Source organism: Chaetodon auriga, chromosome 13 (assembly GCF_051107435.1).
Source record: "Chaetodon auriga isolate fChaAug3 chromosome 13, fChaAug3.hap1, whole genome shotgun sequence".
NCBI lineage: Eukaryota > Metazoa > Chordata > Actinopteri > Chaetodontiformes > Chaetodontidae > Chaetodon > Chaetodon auriga.
This window is the reverse complement of record NC_135086.1, coordinates 9,085,178-9,098,280: the sequence shown is the minus strand read 5'-3', so window position 1 is coordinate 9,098,280 and position 13,103 is coordinate 9,085,178. Positions and strand designations below refer to the sequence as shown.

The following is a 13,103-nucleotide window of genomic DNA, read 5'->3' as shown; positions in this document are numbered from 1 at the left end:
CTCTGGGATTAAATAAAAATCTCTCAATCCCAGTGACAGTGGCATTGCACACGAACACACACTCACAATTCAGCGAGGTGCCTGTGTGTGTAAGACACAAAGTGTATGGTGAAGACAGAAATAGAGAGGGCATGAGGTACAGAATGAGACAAACAGAGGAGAGACATGGGAATGGAGAGAAAGAGGGACGAAGAAAGAATACAGACACATGATATAACAGAGAGACAGAGAAAAGGGAGTTTTAGCAAACCTGAGAAAAAACGCTGTTCACAGTAATCACCCTATTTGTCGAGTGTTGAAATAAGAGTAAATAAAAACCTTCTAAACAGACTTTACATAATCAAATCAGTGAAAATTAAGTGATCAGTTTCTGCCACAATGGGACAAGAGAGGATTAAGTGCATTATGTCTACACTGTTTTTAGAAAGAGAGCCAGTGTTAACATACCATAAATGGGGTTTAAATATTATTTTTTAAGTGAAATTTATGGAGCTGCAGCTTTGCATGTCGGTGGTACCAACTGGCTGCGAGTGGTAACAGAAATGACTAAAGAAACGGCATTTTAATGTTAATGATGCTATAAGATGCATGTGAGCCTGTGTCAATGTTTTTATGTTGAAATGCGCTTTTGGAGGAGGGAGAGAAAACACACAAAGACAAACAAAAAGATGGCCAGAAGGAATGATTTTAAAGAAAGAAAGCTGGCTGTGGCTGTTTATGTTGGCCGTCGCTTCCCTCTCCTTAGTCTTTATCTTTGCCTTAATTGAGAGAAGTCTCAGGAGGCCGAGGAAAAACCCACCTGCTCCCAACTCCACTGATACCGTGTGTGTATGTGTGTGAAAACAGGAGAATCAAGTTCTAAATAAAGCAGGTGAGGCTACAGGACACCTTGTACAATCCGCGGCTATGACAAAAGGAATAGGTATGCGAAATATTTATTCAGATCCAGTCTCCTGAGGGCCAAATTAACACCTGTGATTTCACTGCGCTCTCATTTGCCACCAACAATATACAACAGCAGTGTCCTGTTTGTCTTCTATAGGACATTTAAAATTCCTCTTTACAATCGCTCAAGGGGCCAGCCAATGGATGAAAAAGTGTTTATTTAGTTATTATTTACACATACAGATAGTTCATGTATTTGATCATGTCCATGTCGCACCCATAGGTTTCTGAAAAGCCACTGTGAAGCTCAATCATAGCAGCTTCGACTGTCACCAACTTGGCAGTGCCTGAGTCCACCACACTCCCAGCTAATACAAAAATGGGCAAAGAGGTGGAGCGTGTGTGGAGCTGAGGCAGGCCAAATGAAGTCTAGTTGCTGAAACCATGCAGCTAGCTGTCAATCAAAGCAGCCATTCCCTTCATTACGCATATCTTTAAGCCTTGATATAATTTAAGCAAGTGAGTTGTATATAAATTTGGAGTGGCTATTGGAGGAACTGCAGTTTTTGGCACTTCCACATTGGCTTGATTTTCCAGCCCCAGCGGTTGCCACTTGGTCCTTCGGCCTGTTTATGCTTGTTAATTGTCATTTATTGAAAAGCATAATGCAACACAATTGTATTGTACAATTGTGTGTGTGAATGAAGCAGGTGTGTGATTGTGCTACTGTATTCGTTTTTGTGTGTATCAAAGAATTTGGGAATTTAAGTTTATGCCACGCATGCACAGACACGTACTCTCGTGGTATCAGTGTAACAGCTGGCAGTTTTATCTCCAATGGCCACTTCGTCCCACTCCTCAGTTTGTTCACACTAACGAAAATGTACAGTAGACAAGCCAATTTAAAACAGATTAGTAGAACATATAGCCAGGAGTGGAAATCCAAATAAAGAGCATTCAAAAGAATTTACATGCACTGAATGTACTCAGAAACCTGTGCGTGTGTCTTAGTCAAATGTGTAAAGATTTAATCACTTTGCCATGAAGAGCACACGTGTCCTGGTAGTCTAATAGTAAACCTTTCAAAGCTCTAATCCTTAACCTGCCCCACTGGTTTCTGTCAGTAATATAATTATTAACTAATTCTTTTATAGTAGGTCATAACACACTCTCATTCACACAGTGGGACATTTGACTTTTAAAATGTGTTTAATTCTTTTTTTTTCTTTTTTTTTTTTACAACCTCAGACCCAACCAAGTGGTGGGTCCATTTAGGATCGCTAAATGTTTAATTTCGATCTAGGACGAGTGGAGCAGGTTATGACACCATAGTTAAAAAGTGCTGTTCTCAATAGGGCTTCGGGTTTCACAGTTTTAATAAAAGGAGCTCACCTCTGGGCTAGTGGCCAGTAAAATGACTGGCTCCCTTTCATGTGCGAGAGCGATGGGCTATAAGGGCCTCGGTCTCAGGCTGCAATCAATCAACCACATTTTCTGACCGTTTTTCAATTATGCATGTTAAGGCTGGATGGCCAGGTAGTGAGGTGGCCAGGCAAGACTTCACTTAAAGGTTTCTACTTTGGAAAAGAACTTGGTACACATTCGGATTACAAATGAGTGCCACACACACAATGAAGTGGCTACGGTCTTGTCGGGTTGGTGAGTTCACGAGGACTAGAGATGCAGGTGTGAAGCTGATGTCTCTGCCTTTTTATTTTTTAAACCGACTGACAGGAAATAAATGTCATTGCTTTTAAGACAATAACTGAATTCCCAGCTCTTGCAAATGCAAAGCTGGAGAGTGACTTATTTCAAAGTGCTCCCACCAAATAGCTGCTTGACATTATCAGCCAGCTGACAAGATGTCAGTGCCTTAGAGGCCGTTAGATCAGCTGTGAATGGTGTTTAATTGGGGATTCGAGCCGCAATGTGTGCCTATCACCATGGATTGTTTTCCGCCTTTGGGACAAATCACTCTGATAAGTCTTCCTCTATCCCTGCTTCTGTCTCTGGCCACAGTTTATCTACAGTGGCATTTTAGCTAATTTCATTGTCTCGTAACTTTAGTGATTCTCTTGTATCTCAAGATAACAACACTCAAGAAAAGATGTTCTCAACACATTCTGGTTTTTCATCTCCTCTTTGTCTCCTGCTTTCTATCATCTCTTTCTCCGCCCCCCATGTCTTTCACACATTACTTTGTTGGTAAAGAATCTTGTCTAACAGAAGGAATGTCTTCAATTTTATACCCAGATATTAAATCTCAAATCTCTTCAGTACAGAAGACAGCCTTGATGCACTATAAAAATGTCCTGGATAGAGAGGCTGGGGGCTACGTCTGACCTTGCTGTGTGTTTCTGTGTGCAACAACCTGGTTCATTTCTCATTTCTAGCAGACCTCACAGTCATACAGTTGCATATATACACACCAGACTTATTCCGTACTGTAACATTCATTACCTAAAGGTGAAAACATAAAAAAAAATAACTAAAATTATCAACAGAATGTGACGTAATAAGAGTTTTGATATGTTGTCAAAGCTATCTGTGTATTGTTGCAGAGATATGTACTGAAGTTAGCATGCTAACCAGCTAGCCCTGGCCCATCCTGTCTCGTAATACCACTTTGTACCTCAGGAGGTGACAGTCTGATGCTATGGCGCCCTGTAGTTTCAACTGGAAGATGTATCCTGTATCCTCTCCTGCCCTCGCCTGCTGTGTCTTTGTTGTCCCCGGAGTCAGACTGGCCCCGTCTCAGAGGCTATGTTTGGTCCTGGTCCAGCCCTGTTTGCTAGGAGGCTGCTGAGCGCGGTGTTAACACCAGTAATCCTCTAATGCTAAGAAATGTTGATTCGGGGAGACTCTAGTCAGCTATTACAGCCACTAGCTGCATGGCTAACTGAGCTAACTTGCGAGCTACGGCATTTGTTTTGAGTGACCTTCAACAGGTGGCCAATTTTTACATTTTACGTGAACATCACTCTTCAGTGAATTGAAGCTAAACCAAATTAAAAACCATTGACAGACACTGAAAATACATAGAGTTTGAAGAAATGTCAATAATCTGACTACAGCTACACAGTATGTCTTCTAGACTTCAACAACATGCCTGTACCATTTTCATCTATTTGCATCAGGACCTTTTTCAATGTCTCCAGCATTGAAAACATTTTCTTTTTGAAATTAGACAAGATATTCTCCTGTATAAACTGGACTTCCTCTGTAACTCTCCTAAGCTGCAGAGCTTATCATTGTTAGGAGAAAGTGTTTGAGCTCAAGGGTGCTGATGCATCTTTCCTCCTACAAACACCTCTGCAGGTCAACAGCTGACTAAGTGGTTAAATCAGATTGAAAAGGCTCGAAGGGTGGATTGAATCAGCACGTTTAAACACTTGTGCATGGCCCATGACTGGACCGAGCTGAGCATCTGTGTGGTAAATATGACAGAAACCAGAAAAGACCAGTTTTGGGTAAAACAAAACCTGTGTAGTTCAAAATGAAAGTCAAATAAAATAAATAAATATGTATGTATTACATACACAATATGTGTATGCCCAAGTCTTCAGACTGGGTGGTGGGTTATGCATTTTAATGTTTTAATGCAGAGACTTCCAGATGGCAGGCTTTACAATAATGTGTAAGGTGTGTGTTCTCTCCTCAAGCAATCAATAGTGTAGATATTATGAACCGTTTGTAGCTCAATAAACTCTCCATGAGGGAGAGAGAGAGAGAGAGAGAGAGAGAGAGAGAGAGAGAGAGAGAGAGAGCTTTTGACCAAAGAATTTGGAAGTCTCAAATTTGTGGACATGATGGAAGAAGTAGTGTGTCTGCCACCAATCCTCCTAAAACTGATGATAACATCTCTTGTCTTAATGTAATTGTTGTTCGCACACAATTGTCCTGACCTAGTTTACAAGGTTTAACACTGTAAAAATCATTTAAAGCACAAGTTCAACATTTTGGGAAATAAGCTTCTTTGTCAAATTTGTCAAATTTTACAAAAATTTCAGATATTCATGATAACTCACTGTTAATAATATTCAAGTGAGGACCCGAACACAAAGGATTGACAGTGGGTGGTACTGTTTGAAATGAGCAGAGCTGTATTCTCTTATCTTTAGATGATTATTTTTGGAGTAATAATTACCATATTTTACCAAAATCTTTGCAGTGCTCGACTTTGCAGAGCAGGATTCGCTGTGCTTAGCCTCACACGCGATGGGCAATGTGACAAAATCAATTTGTTTGACTGTAATGCTACAATTACACCTTGAGGGAAGAGCAGATTAAAGCCCGTCGTCTTTGCATGATTGAATTAGAACATGTTATTAAAAACGATAATGAGTATGTGAAAGCAAACATTAGGCTTTGATTACTACTCTCATCAAGAGGTAATATTTAGCTAAGTGTAAAACAGCTTATTAAATGCACAAGCTTATCAGGCAAATAGTATTGGTAAATTAACCAGCGGCTCTATCACAACTCTCTGGACTGCCTTTGCCTATAAAGGAGTTGTTTTCCAACCATTAATTAGAATGGGGATCTCTCCTCCCAGACTTGCGAATGGGAACACATAGTGTGTGAGTGTCTGTGTGAGTGTCTGTGCGATGTAGCCGGTTCACTTTTTTAATGTAGAATGATAGTTATGTGAATGTGTTGGTTGGTAATTAATAGCTTTATGCTTGGCCTTCACACCTAACCTCCCAAATGCATCTCTCACTTGTCTCTGTGAAAACAGTGTTAATTATAGTGTTTGGCTCATACCAGGAGACAGAACTGGGTGTGCAATACTGTAATCCACTAGTGGGCATGTGCAGGATTTCATTGCTCAAACTCATCCACAGTCCTCCTGAGTCACTGGGGCTGATTGTTAACGCTAATGTTGCACTCATATTCTGCTCATTAAAATTTGGCCATATTTTTATCTCTGCAGCCAAAATAATACCCCCCAGAAATCTGTATTTGCCATAGAAGGTTACATTTTCAGAATATTAGTGTGTGTAGTAACAGTTGTGGAATAGTTTGACAGCATAAGCAAAATTGTTTGTATATCAGTCTAAATATAAAGCATGCACACTCAAAGGCACTGTAGCTTGTGGAGGGTCCAATGCTGCATTGTAAGCGAAGTGATTTGAGAGCCCTTTTTCCCAGGCAGGTAATTTGATTCTTGGAGGTCGATGTTGGGTGGTTTTGGGGTCGCCCATGTAGCCAGTCTCCACTCGAATAAAACCAGAGAGCTGTGCAGGACCAGGAGGCTAAAAACCCCCATTAACTTCTCTCCCATCAACATGGGGACAGGTAACCTCATGACCCTGCAAAGCTGCCATACGCCCTGATCATGTGACCTGGGAGTTGAGAGATGCTGAAGACTAGGCAGCTGGAGTCAGACATCATTCTGAGAGAAAACCTGCCAAGATAGACCTGAAGGAATAAGACAAAAAGAGACTGTTAGTTTAGTGATTTTTTTTTTTTTTTCTGCTGCCACTGTTGAGGATAATAGTCCCTCTGTCTGATAGTTATTTTGATCAAAAGCAAAATAGCTCAACAAGAAACTGTTGATTTGATTCATGGTTGGGAAGCGAACAGCGCTTTCAGGTGTAATAGTATGATGTTTTGTTCCCCACATGGACTTCATCGCACTATTATAACCTCACCTGACTTCTCTCTGTCCTCTCATCATTCAATTACTCCGACCACGAGAGGGCTTAGGCACTTGAACATAATCGTAAGCCGTTTTGGGACACTTGGCCAAGATCTACACCTCATAATTTTACCTCATAATGGTAGAAACATGCAGGTTGCAATGGAATTAGCTCATCACATTCATGCTGTAGAAGTGATTAACCTTTTGGATGACCCCATGATTTATGCTTTTAGTGCCACACTGCATAACAAGTAAAAACAACATGCTCATCAGTCTGTCTCTCACCTTTACACCGTTGCCTGATCGGGTCACCGGACCTAAAACTTGTGGTCTTGTGTTTTAATTACTATTCCTTTTCTTTGCTTTTCCCTCCTGTTTAGTGGGACGCCATTACGGAGATGGATGAGCACAACCGTCCCATCCATACTTTCCAGGTTTGCAACGTGATGGAGCCCAACCAGAACAACTGGCTTCGCTCCAACTGGATCTCTCGTCAGGCCGCCCAAAAGATCTACGTGGAGCTTCGCTTTACCCTCCGTGACTGCAACTCCATCCCTTGGGTATCTGGCACCTGCAAGGAGACATTCAACCTCTTCTACCATGAGACTGATGAAGCTCACGGTGTAAAATTCAAGCCCCCACAGTACACCAAGATCGACACCATCGCTGCGGATGAGAGCTTCACTCAGATGGATCTTGGAGATCGCATACTCAAGCTCAACACGGAGGTGCGCGAGGTGGGACCCATGACCAGGAAGGGCTTCTATCTGGCATTCCAGGACATCGGTGCCTGCATCGCCTTGGTTTCAGTGAGGGTTTACTATAAAAAATGTCCATTCACGCTGAGGAACCTGGCCTCATTTCCAGACACAGTGCCTCGTGTGGACTCTTCCTCATTGGTCGAGGTGAGAGGGGCGTGTATTGACCATGCTGAAGAAAGAGACACGCCCAAACTGTTCTGTGGAGCTGATGGAGACTGGTTGGTTCCATTGGGAAGATGCGTCTGCAGCGTTGGCTATGAGGAGATCGACGGCTCGTGCAGTGGTGAGTTTTCCAACCTTTCTCTCATTATTTTTACTTTTTGCTCATGTAGCATCTGGTGAAATTATATATTTTTTCAGTGTTTACCACTTGAAAACTAATATGAACTCTATTCTTTACAAACTTGGAAGGGAGGTTACAGTATTTTTAGCACTATTTGCTGTCTAAAAACTGAGGTGAAGATCACCGCCAAGTAGGAAGCTGATATGTCCTGTTTAGTCCATTAAACACGAATGCAGTATTATTCTTGTTTTTTACTCAAATGCTTCCCTCATTTGTACACTTTGTGTGTTCTGTAGCATATCAAATTCCCATATTCACAAACTTCACTGTCCCTTCATTGGGGTCAATTTCTTGTATAGTCTACTTGGCTGATGAATTAGCCATTCAGATAGAAAAGCAACGTAGATAAATTAAGTTGCAGATATCATGTCTGCAGGGCTTTATTTCCGTTTACTTCGTGCATTTCAATAATGTATGAAAGAACTACAAAAGGTACATTTTATGTCAGTAGCTGACCATCTGCCTACAATGCCCAATTATTTCATACTACATGTTTACAGTCACTCTTCTGCTGTGCTCTCATATATCAAAGGTTTACAAAGCATACATACATTATATTCCCTCTTCATTCCCTCCTACTCACCCTGCTTTTGTTTTCCTCTGCTTCCTCTGTTTTTTTTTTCTAGCTGCTAACTCTCTGGAGAATAAGATAACATCTAATGTGAAGGGATTAGAGTGTTTAGAATTGTTTGTGTGATGGCAGAGAGCTTCTCTGATTCTGTCTAAGGCTGTATTAGTGTGTGGGTGTGCACATATGCATGTTGTAGGTATATTTGTAATTTAGAATATCTTGTCCTGAGTCCAACACTTACTGTGATACATTAACACTTTCTGTTATGTTTCCCTATTCCCTTTGCTTGACAACTGTCCTGCATTCCAAAGAGATGCAGGTTAAGATGCACTCATTAGTAACTCTGAATGCAGAATTAGTGAAGGGGCTTTCTGTGATAACACAAATCCTAAACAATGTTATCAAGATCTGTGTGAGAGGTTAATGCCTGAGTGTTTGCTTTTGCATTTAAAATTCTCCCAAAAGGTTAAAATGAAAAAAAGTATTCTTCTGTGGGTTTCTCTTGGTGGATTTTAGTCCATATTTTGATTATTACTTGAGAGCCAAACATGATGATCACACGCGTGTTTGTATGAAGTGCAAGGAGCGGTGCATTAGTGAACTGTCAGAAAGTGAACCATAGTGCCGTGTCCTGTGTCAGAGGACTCCTAAATCCTAAAGGGGATTTAGCGATTGAATGCTGTTGGTCATGTGTTTGTGTGAACGTATATGTTGTGTGTGTGTATCAGTGTGAGTTATATATACAGATGAATAGAGTGTGTGTATGTGATTAAGCATGCACGTAGGTATGTTGTTGTGTATAGCAGTGGCCCACCACCCGCTGTCCCAGGGGCTACCTTGGTGTGACAGATTACCTCGGCTGGCTGGGTTACAGTTTGATCCTCAACTCTCTGATATGAGCTTTGGGTTATCGCCAGTCGCACCACTCGCTGGGAAGCTATAGTACAAAAAAAAAACATACCCTCATGAAGGTCCAATGCAGTTTCTTTTCAAGCAACGTACAGGTCTGATGTCAGGTCAACTAGTACACGTGTCTGCATCTACAGTAGATAAATGTACAATCTACAAGGTGGAAATTTAGCAGCAAATGATCGGTTTTGTAGTAACTGGCCACTTACTGCAAAATTTGCTCCATTCACTGACTAAATGCTGGAGACGGATCATTCTGTCATCCTGAGAGGTAACAATATTCCTACAGTCTATACGCTGTTAACACTGAATAACACTGATTTTAACACCTGCAAGTGCTTTAAATTCAATGTGAACAGTTGAACATCAAGAAAGATGCTGGCAGTCAGTGAAAGGTGAAATGTTTCATCTGTATCTGGCTGACTCTTTTCTGATTTAAATAAAGAGAGTGTACAGTTACTTTTACCAAAATTAACAAGATGCACCACAGATGGATGATACTGACACATATATGTCATGGCATCCATCCTTCTATTCATCCAACATCACCACAAACTACAGCTTTGCTCAGTGCTCTTTTGAAAATGCTTTCAGGACTGCTCACTGCTCTTCTCCCACCATCCAGAACCAGATGTCCTTCTACAGTTGATTACAATTCATCTTGTGACACAGGTCGGCGAGGTTTCCCAGCTGCACTTGCAGCTGCATTGCAATCAACAGGCCAGGGGTTAAACTGCAGCTGTGATTAGAGCTGGACTGAACCAAAATGGTTATTTCATTCATGTTTGTCCCTTTATTATTTTTCCTTATTTTTGTATACGCGTTAGTTTTTGTGTGACAAAACAAGTTTGCCAATGTTAAATGAACTCGTTCTTGAGACCTTGGAAGACAACAGATGGCAAAGTGAGTTTGCTTTTGAGACAGGTTGAAATATATTTGCAGGTTTGTGCTTTATCATAGAGATAATGATTTGATAATTATTTGGTTTGGTTAGATTAGATTTTCGAAATAAAGCTTGCTGAGAAACATTTCAGATGACGGTTGCAGTTTGATTTGGTTTTGGCACATAAAGCACTTGCTGATGTTCAGGAAAAGATCGTGGTTTCAGTTACAATAACTGCTCCCTCAAGACAATCAATGTTGACTTCTGGTTTCACACAGGAAAGGAATCCCCGTTTCCCGTGTCAAACTCCTGTGTTTACACCCATCCATCCACCGACCTCCTCCCTACGCAGACTTTGTCACTCTTTATACTGCGTTTGTCCTTTGCTCCCTCATTATCACCCCCTGCTGGTACTGCACGTTCATACATTTTCATGCCAAGCCGAGGCAAACGTGACACTGACGAGGTGTCCTCTGATGGATCATCAGGTTTATTATGTGCGTTGCTGTGATACTGGGCTGATCACATAACACCACAAAAGAAGTGGCCCAGCATTTATGTTTTTATCTAACTCCATCTTGGATGTGTTTGATGTCTTTTTTCACATCATATCCATTATGGTTTCAACAGGTAAAAAGAAGCTAACATTAAAAAACAGTCATTTCTGTTCTTTGCTATTTACAGCAATGAGCAACAGCAATGTGGTCACCTGTCCCCAACCCTGTTGGCCCTAATTTGTCTACCTTCTTCACTCCCTTCTATCCTTCACCCCTCACTCTCTAAGAAGCAGATTTCACAGTTGGGTTAAGCTTGGCCCTTTGGGCAATGTGATGGCATTTTACTGCAATGTCAGCCCTGAAATGCAGCCCTTGCTCATTGTTCCAGGATTCAAACAAGCGTTGTTATTAAAAGCCTCCGCACAAGGTACCACTGGAGTGCCTTGGGCATTGAAGGAGAAAGACTGAGGTGACTGGCTAAGTTAATGCTTCGATCCTCGCTCTACAACAGGCAGGTGCTTTAATGCTATGGCTGCTTGACTAGGCTGGAAAGAAATAACAGGTTTGAAATCTGTGATTTCAGTAAAACACCATTATTGATAAGTGTTTTAAATGCACAGTACCGACCTTTCTGCTCTTTTATCTCTGGTTGTTTATGTGTTACATAATGAAATGTTTTATGCTTATTGCAGCCCATGCACTCACTGTAAGTCATTCTGAACAAGACTGCTAGTTAAAGCCTAAAATGTAACTGATAAATTCATGTTAATTAGAAGAAATTATTGCTGTTTTCACCCTGAAAGTGTTTAAAGGGGAGAAAGGCTAAATATTGTATAATATTAAAGAATATTCTCTCTTTAAATGCAACAGATCCCTCTGAGTTTTGCTATGGTATTAGCAGAGGTGTGGGTCAAAGTTCTCCATATCACATTACTCTGTTCAGGTCTCACAAATTGTGTCGCAGTTTAGTGTTTAAATTATTTTCCTTAGATAACCTCTAATACCTACCCAGCTACAGCTATGTGACTAACAAACACTCCAGTTCTGACTTGCAAACCTTTATTTATTCTGGAGAAAAGATGAGCTGTGTGAAGTCTGAATAAGGGGCTTCAGCTCCACAGAGATAGGAAAAAGGGACATGCTCTCCACCCAGCTAAAGCCAAATAATATTTTTCTCTGATTCAAACCCAGTGCTTTTGGTCACAATAGTAGTCTAAGCCTTTATCCATTTCTTGGATGAAGTTTGGAGTGTGTGAGCGTGCTGCAGTAAGGCTGGAGTTAATCAAATCTAGTAGCTAACAAAAAACCCACATTTCAACTGGCATGCTAGTCCAAATACACGGACTTAGGCTGGCAGCCTCTTCACTTTAGCACACATTTTCTTGTTTTCCAGGAGGCTTTCAGATCGCATAAGGACTTTAGTCTACAATTAATCTACAATGTGGTTATGAGACTAAATTATCAAATGTAGCAACCCAGCAGTTGAAGTTGCCCTATGGAGTGTCTGATCACCAGCAGCGCTATATGAATGTCTTTATAAGTGGGTCCCCATCCTGTTTGCAGTCGTGCATGCACACGAGGAGAAATGCACGTGGTTCTGCACTATTCCAGTAATCTAAAGCAGGCAGTAACACATCAATCCTCAGTCGATCAGTTTGATCCGCACAAATAATGCAGCTTTGCAGTTGTAAAATCAGTTGGAAGGAGAAAAAAATGTCTAGAAGTCAGGAAAAAAAATGACAAATAAAATAAAAAAATAACTTTTCAGCAAGTTGTTTTGAAATGGAACCAGACATTGCAGGGGCAGAGTAAAACAAAAAGTGCGCGCATGCGGTTACATACTAATGCCCGTTTCTGACCAAACAGTTGCCGAGCAGGGACACAGTTATCAATCACGATGAAGCAAAAACACAGTCATCACGCTGTTTTCTGTATTTACTGTGGAGTTGTGTTTGAATGGATATAAAATGAGACATGCAGAAGTGGTCAAGGAGACTAAACACTTCAGAAGAGTTGTCTCAATCTCTTATTTCCGCTTTAGGATTTAACCACATTGAATCAATGACACATGTTCAGCACCGCAAACTCCACCACAGAAATTTGTGGCCCATCAGAAAGTGATTTCACTGAGTTATAGAATGTGGGGGTCCAGGAACTGTGACAGAGAAAGAAAAGTGTAGACCTCTGTTCTCCTGTCAGGATGCAGGAAAGTTCCTCCTTTATGCTGTGGACACAGGCCATAATGTACAGTGTGTAGGGCGTGGTCAATAACCTTCTTACAGTTATTTTTGTGCCATTTTCAGCTTGTTTTTTGTCGAGATCGTCCAAAGTGCTACTTTCTCTTTGTTCTCTCTCTCTGTCTCTTTCATCCCCACATGCACATGTGGACGTAATGGATTGTGCTCATGCTCCACATCGGTCTCCTTCATGGTCACATTAGTTACTGGATATGGGAAGGAACCCAAGTTTAGTAAGAGCAATTCATTGTTTTGGCCTCTTTGTCTTAAAGGACCAATGTGTAGGATCTGGTTACATCTAGCAGTGTAGTTCAAACACCTCCATTGCACCGGTTTGGAGGAACAAATCAGTGTAAAGCTCATGTGTCTCTGC

General features: G+C 41.1%; 1 protein-coding gene across 1 annotated transcript in view; it reads left to right on the top strand.

The window, feature by feature from the left end:
- Positions 1-13,103, top strand: part of LOC143330437 (ephrin type-A receptor 6-like) — a 159,101-nt gene that overhangs the window by 33,984 nt on the left and 112,014 nt on the right. The window contains exon 3 of the mRNA XM_076747039.1: positions 6,910-7,573. Within this exon, the coding sequence (XP_076603154.1) occupies positions 6,910-7,573 (664 nt within the window). The remainder of the gene's footprint in view (positions 1-6,909; positions 7,574-13,103) is intronic.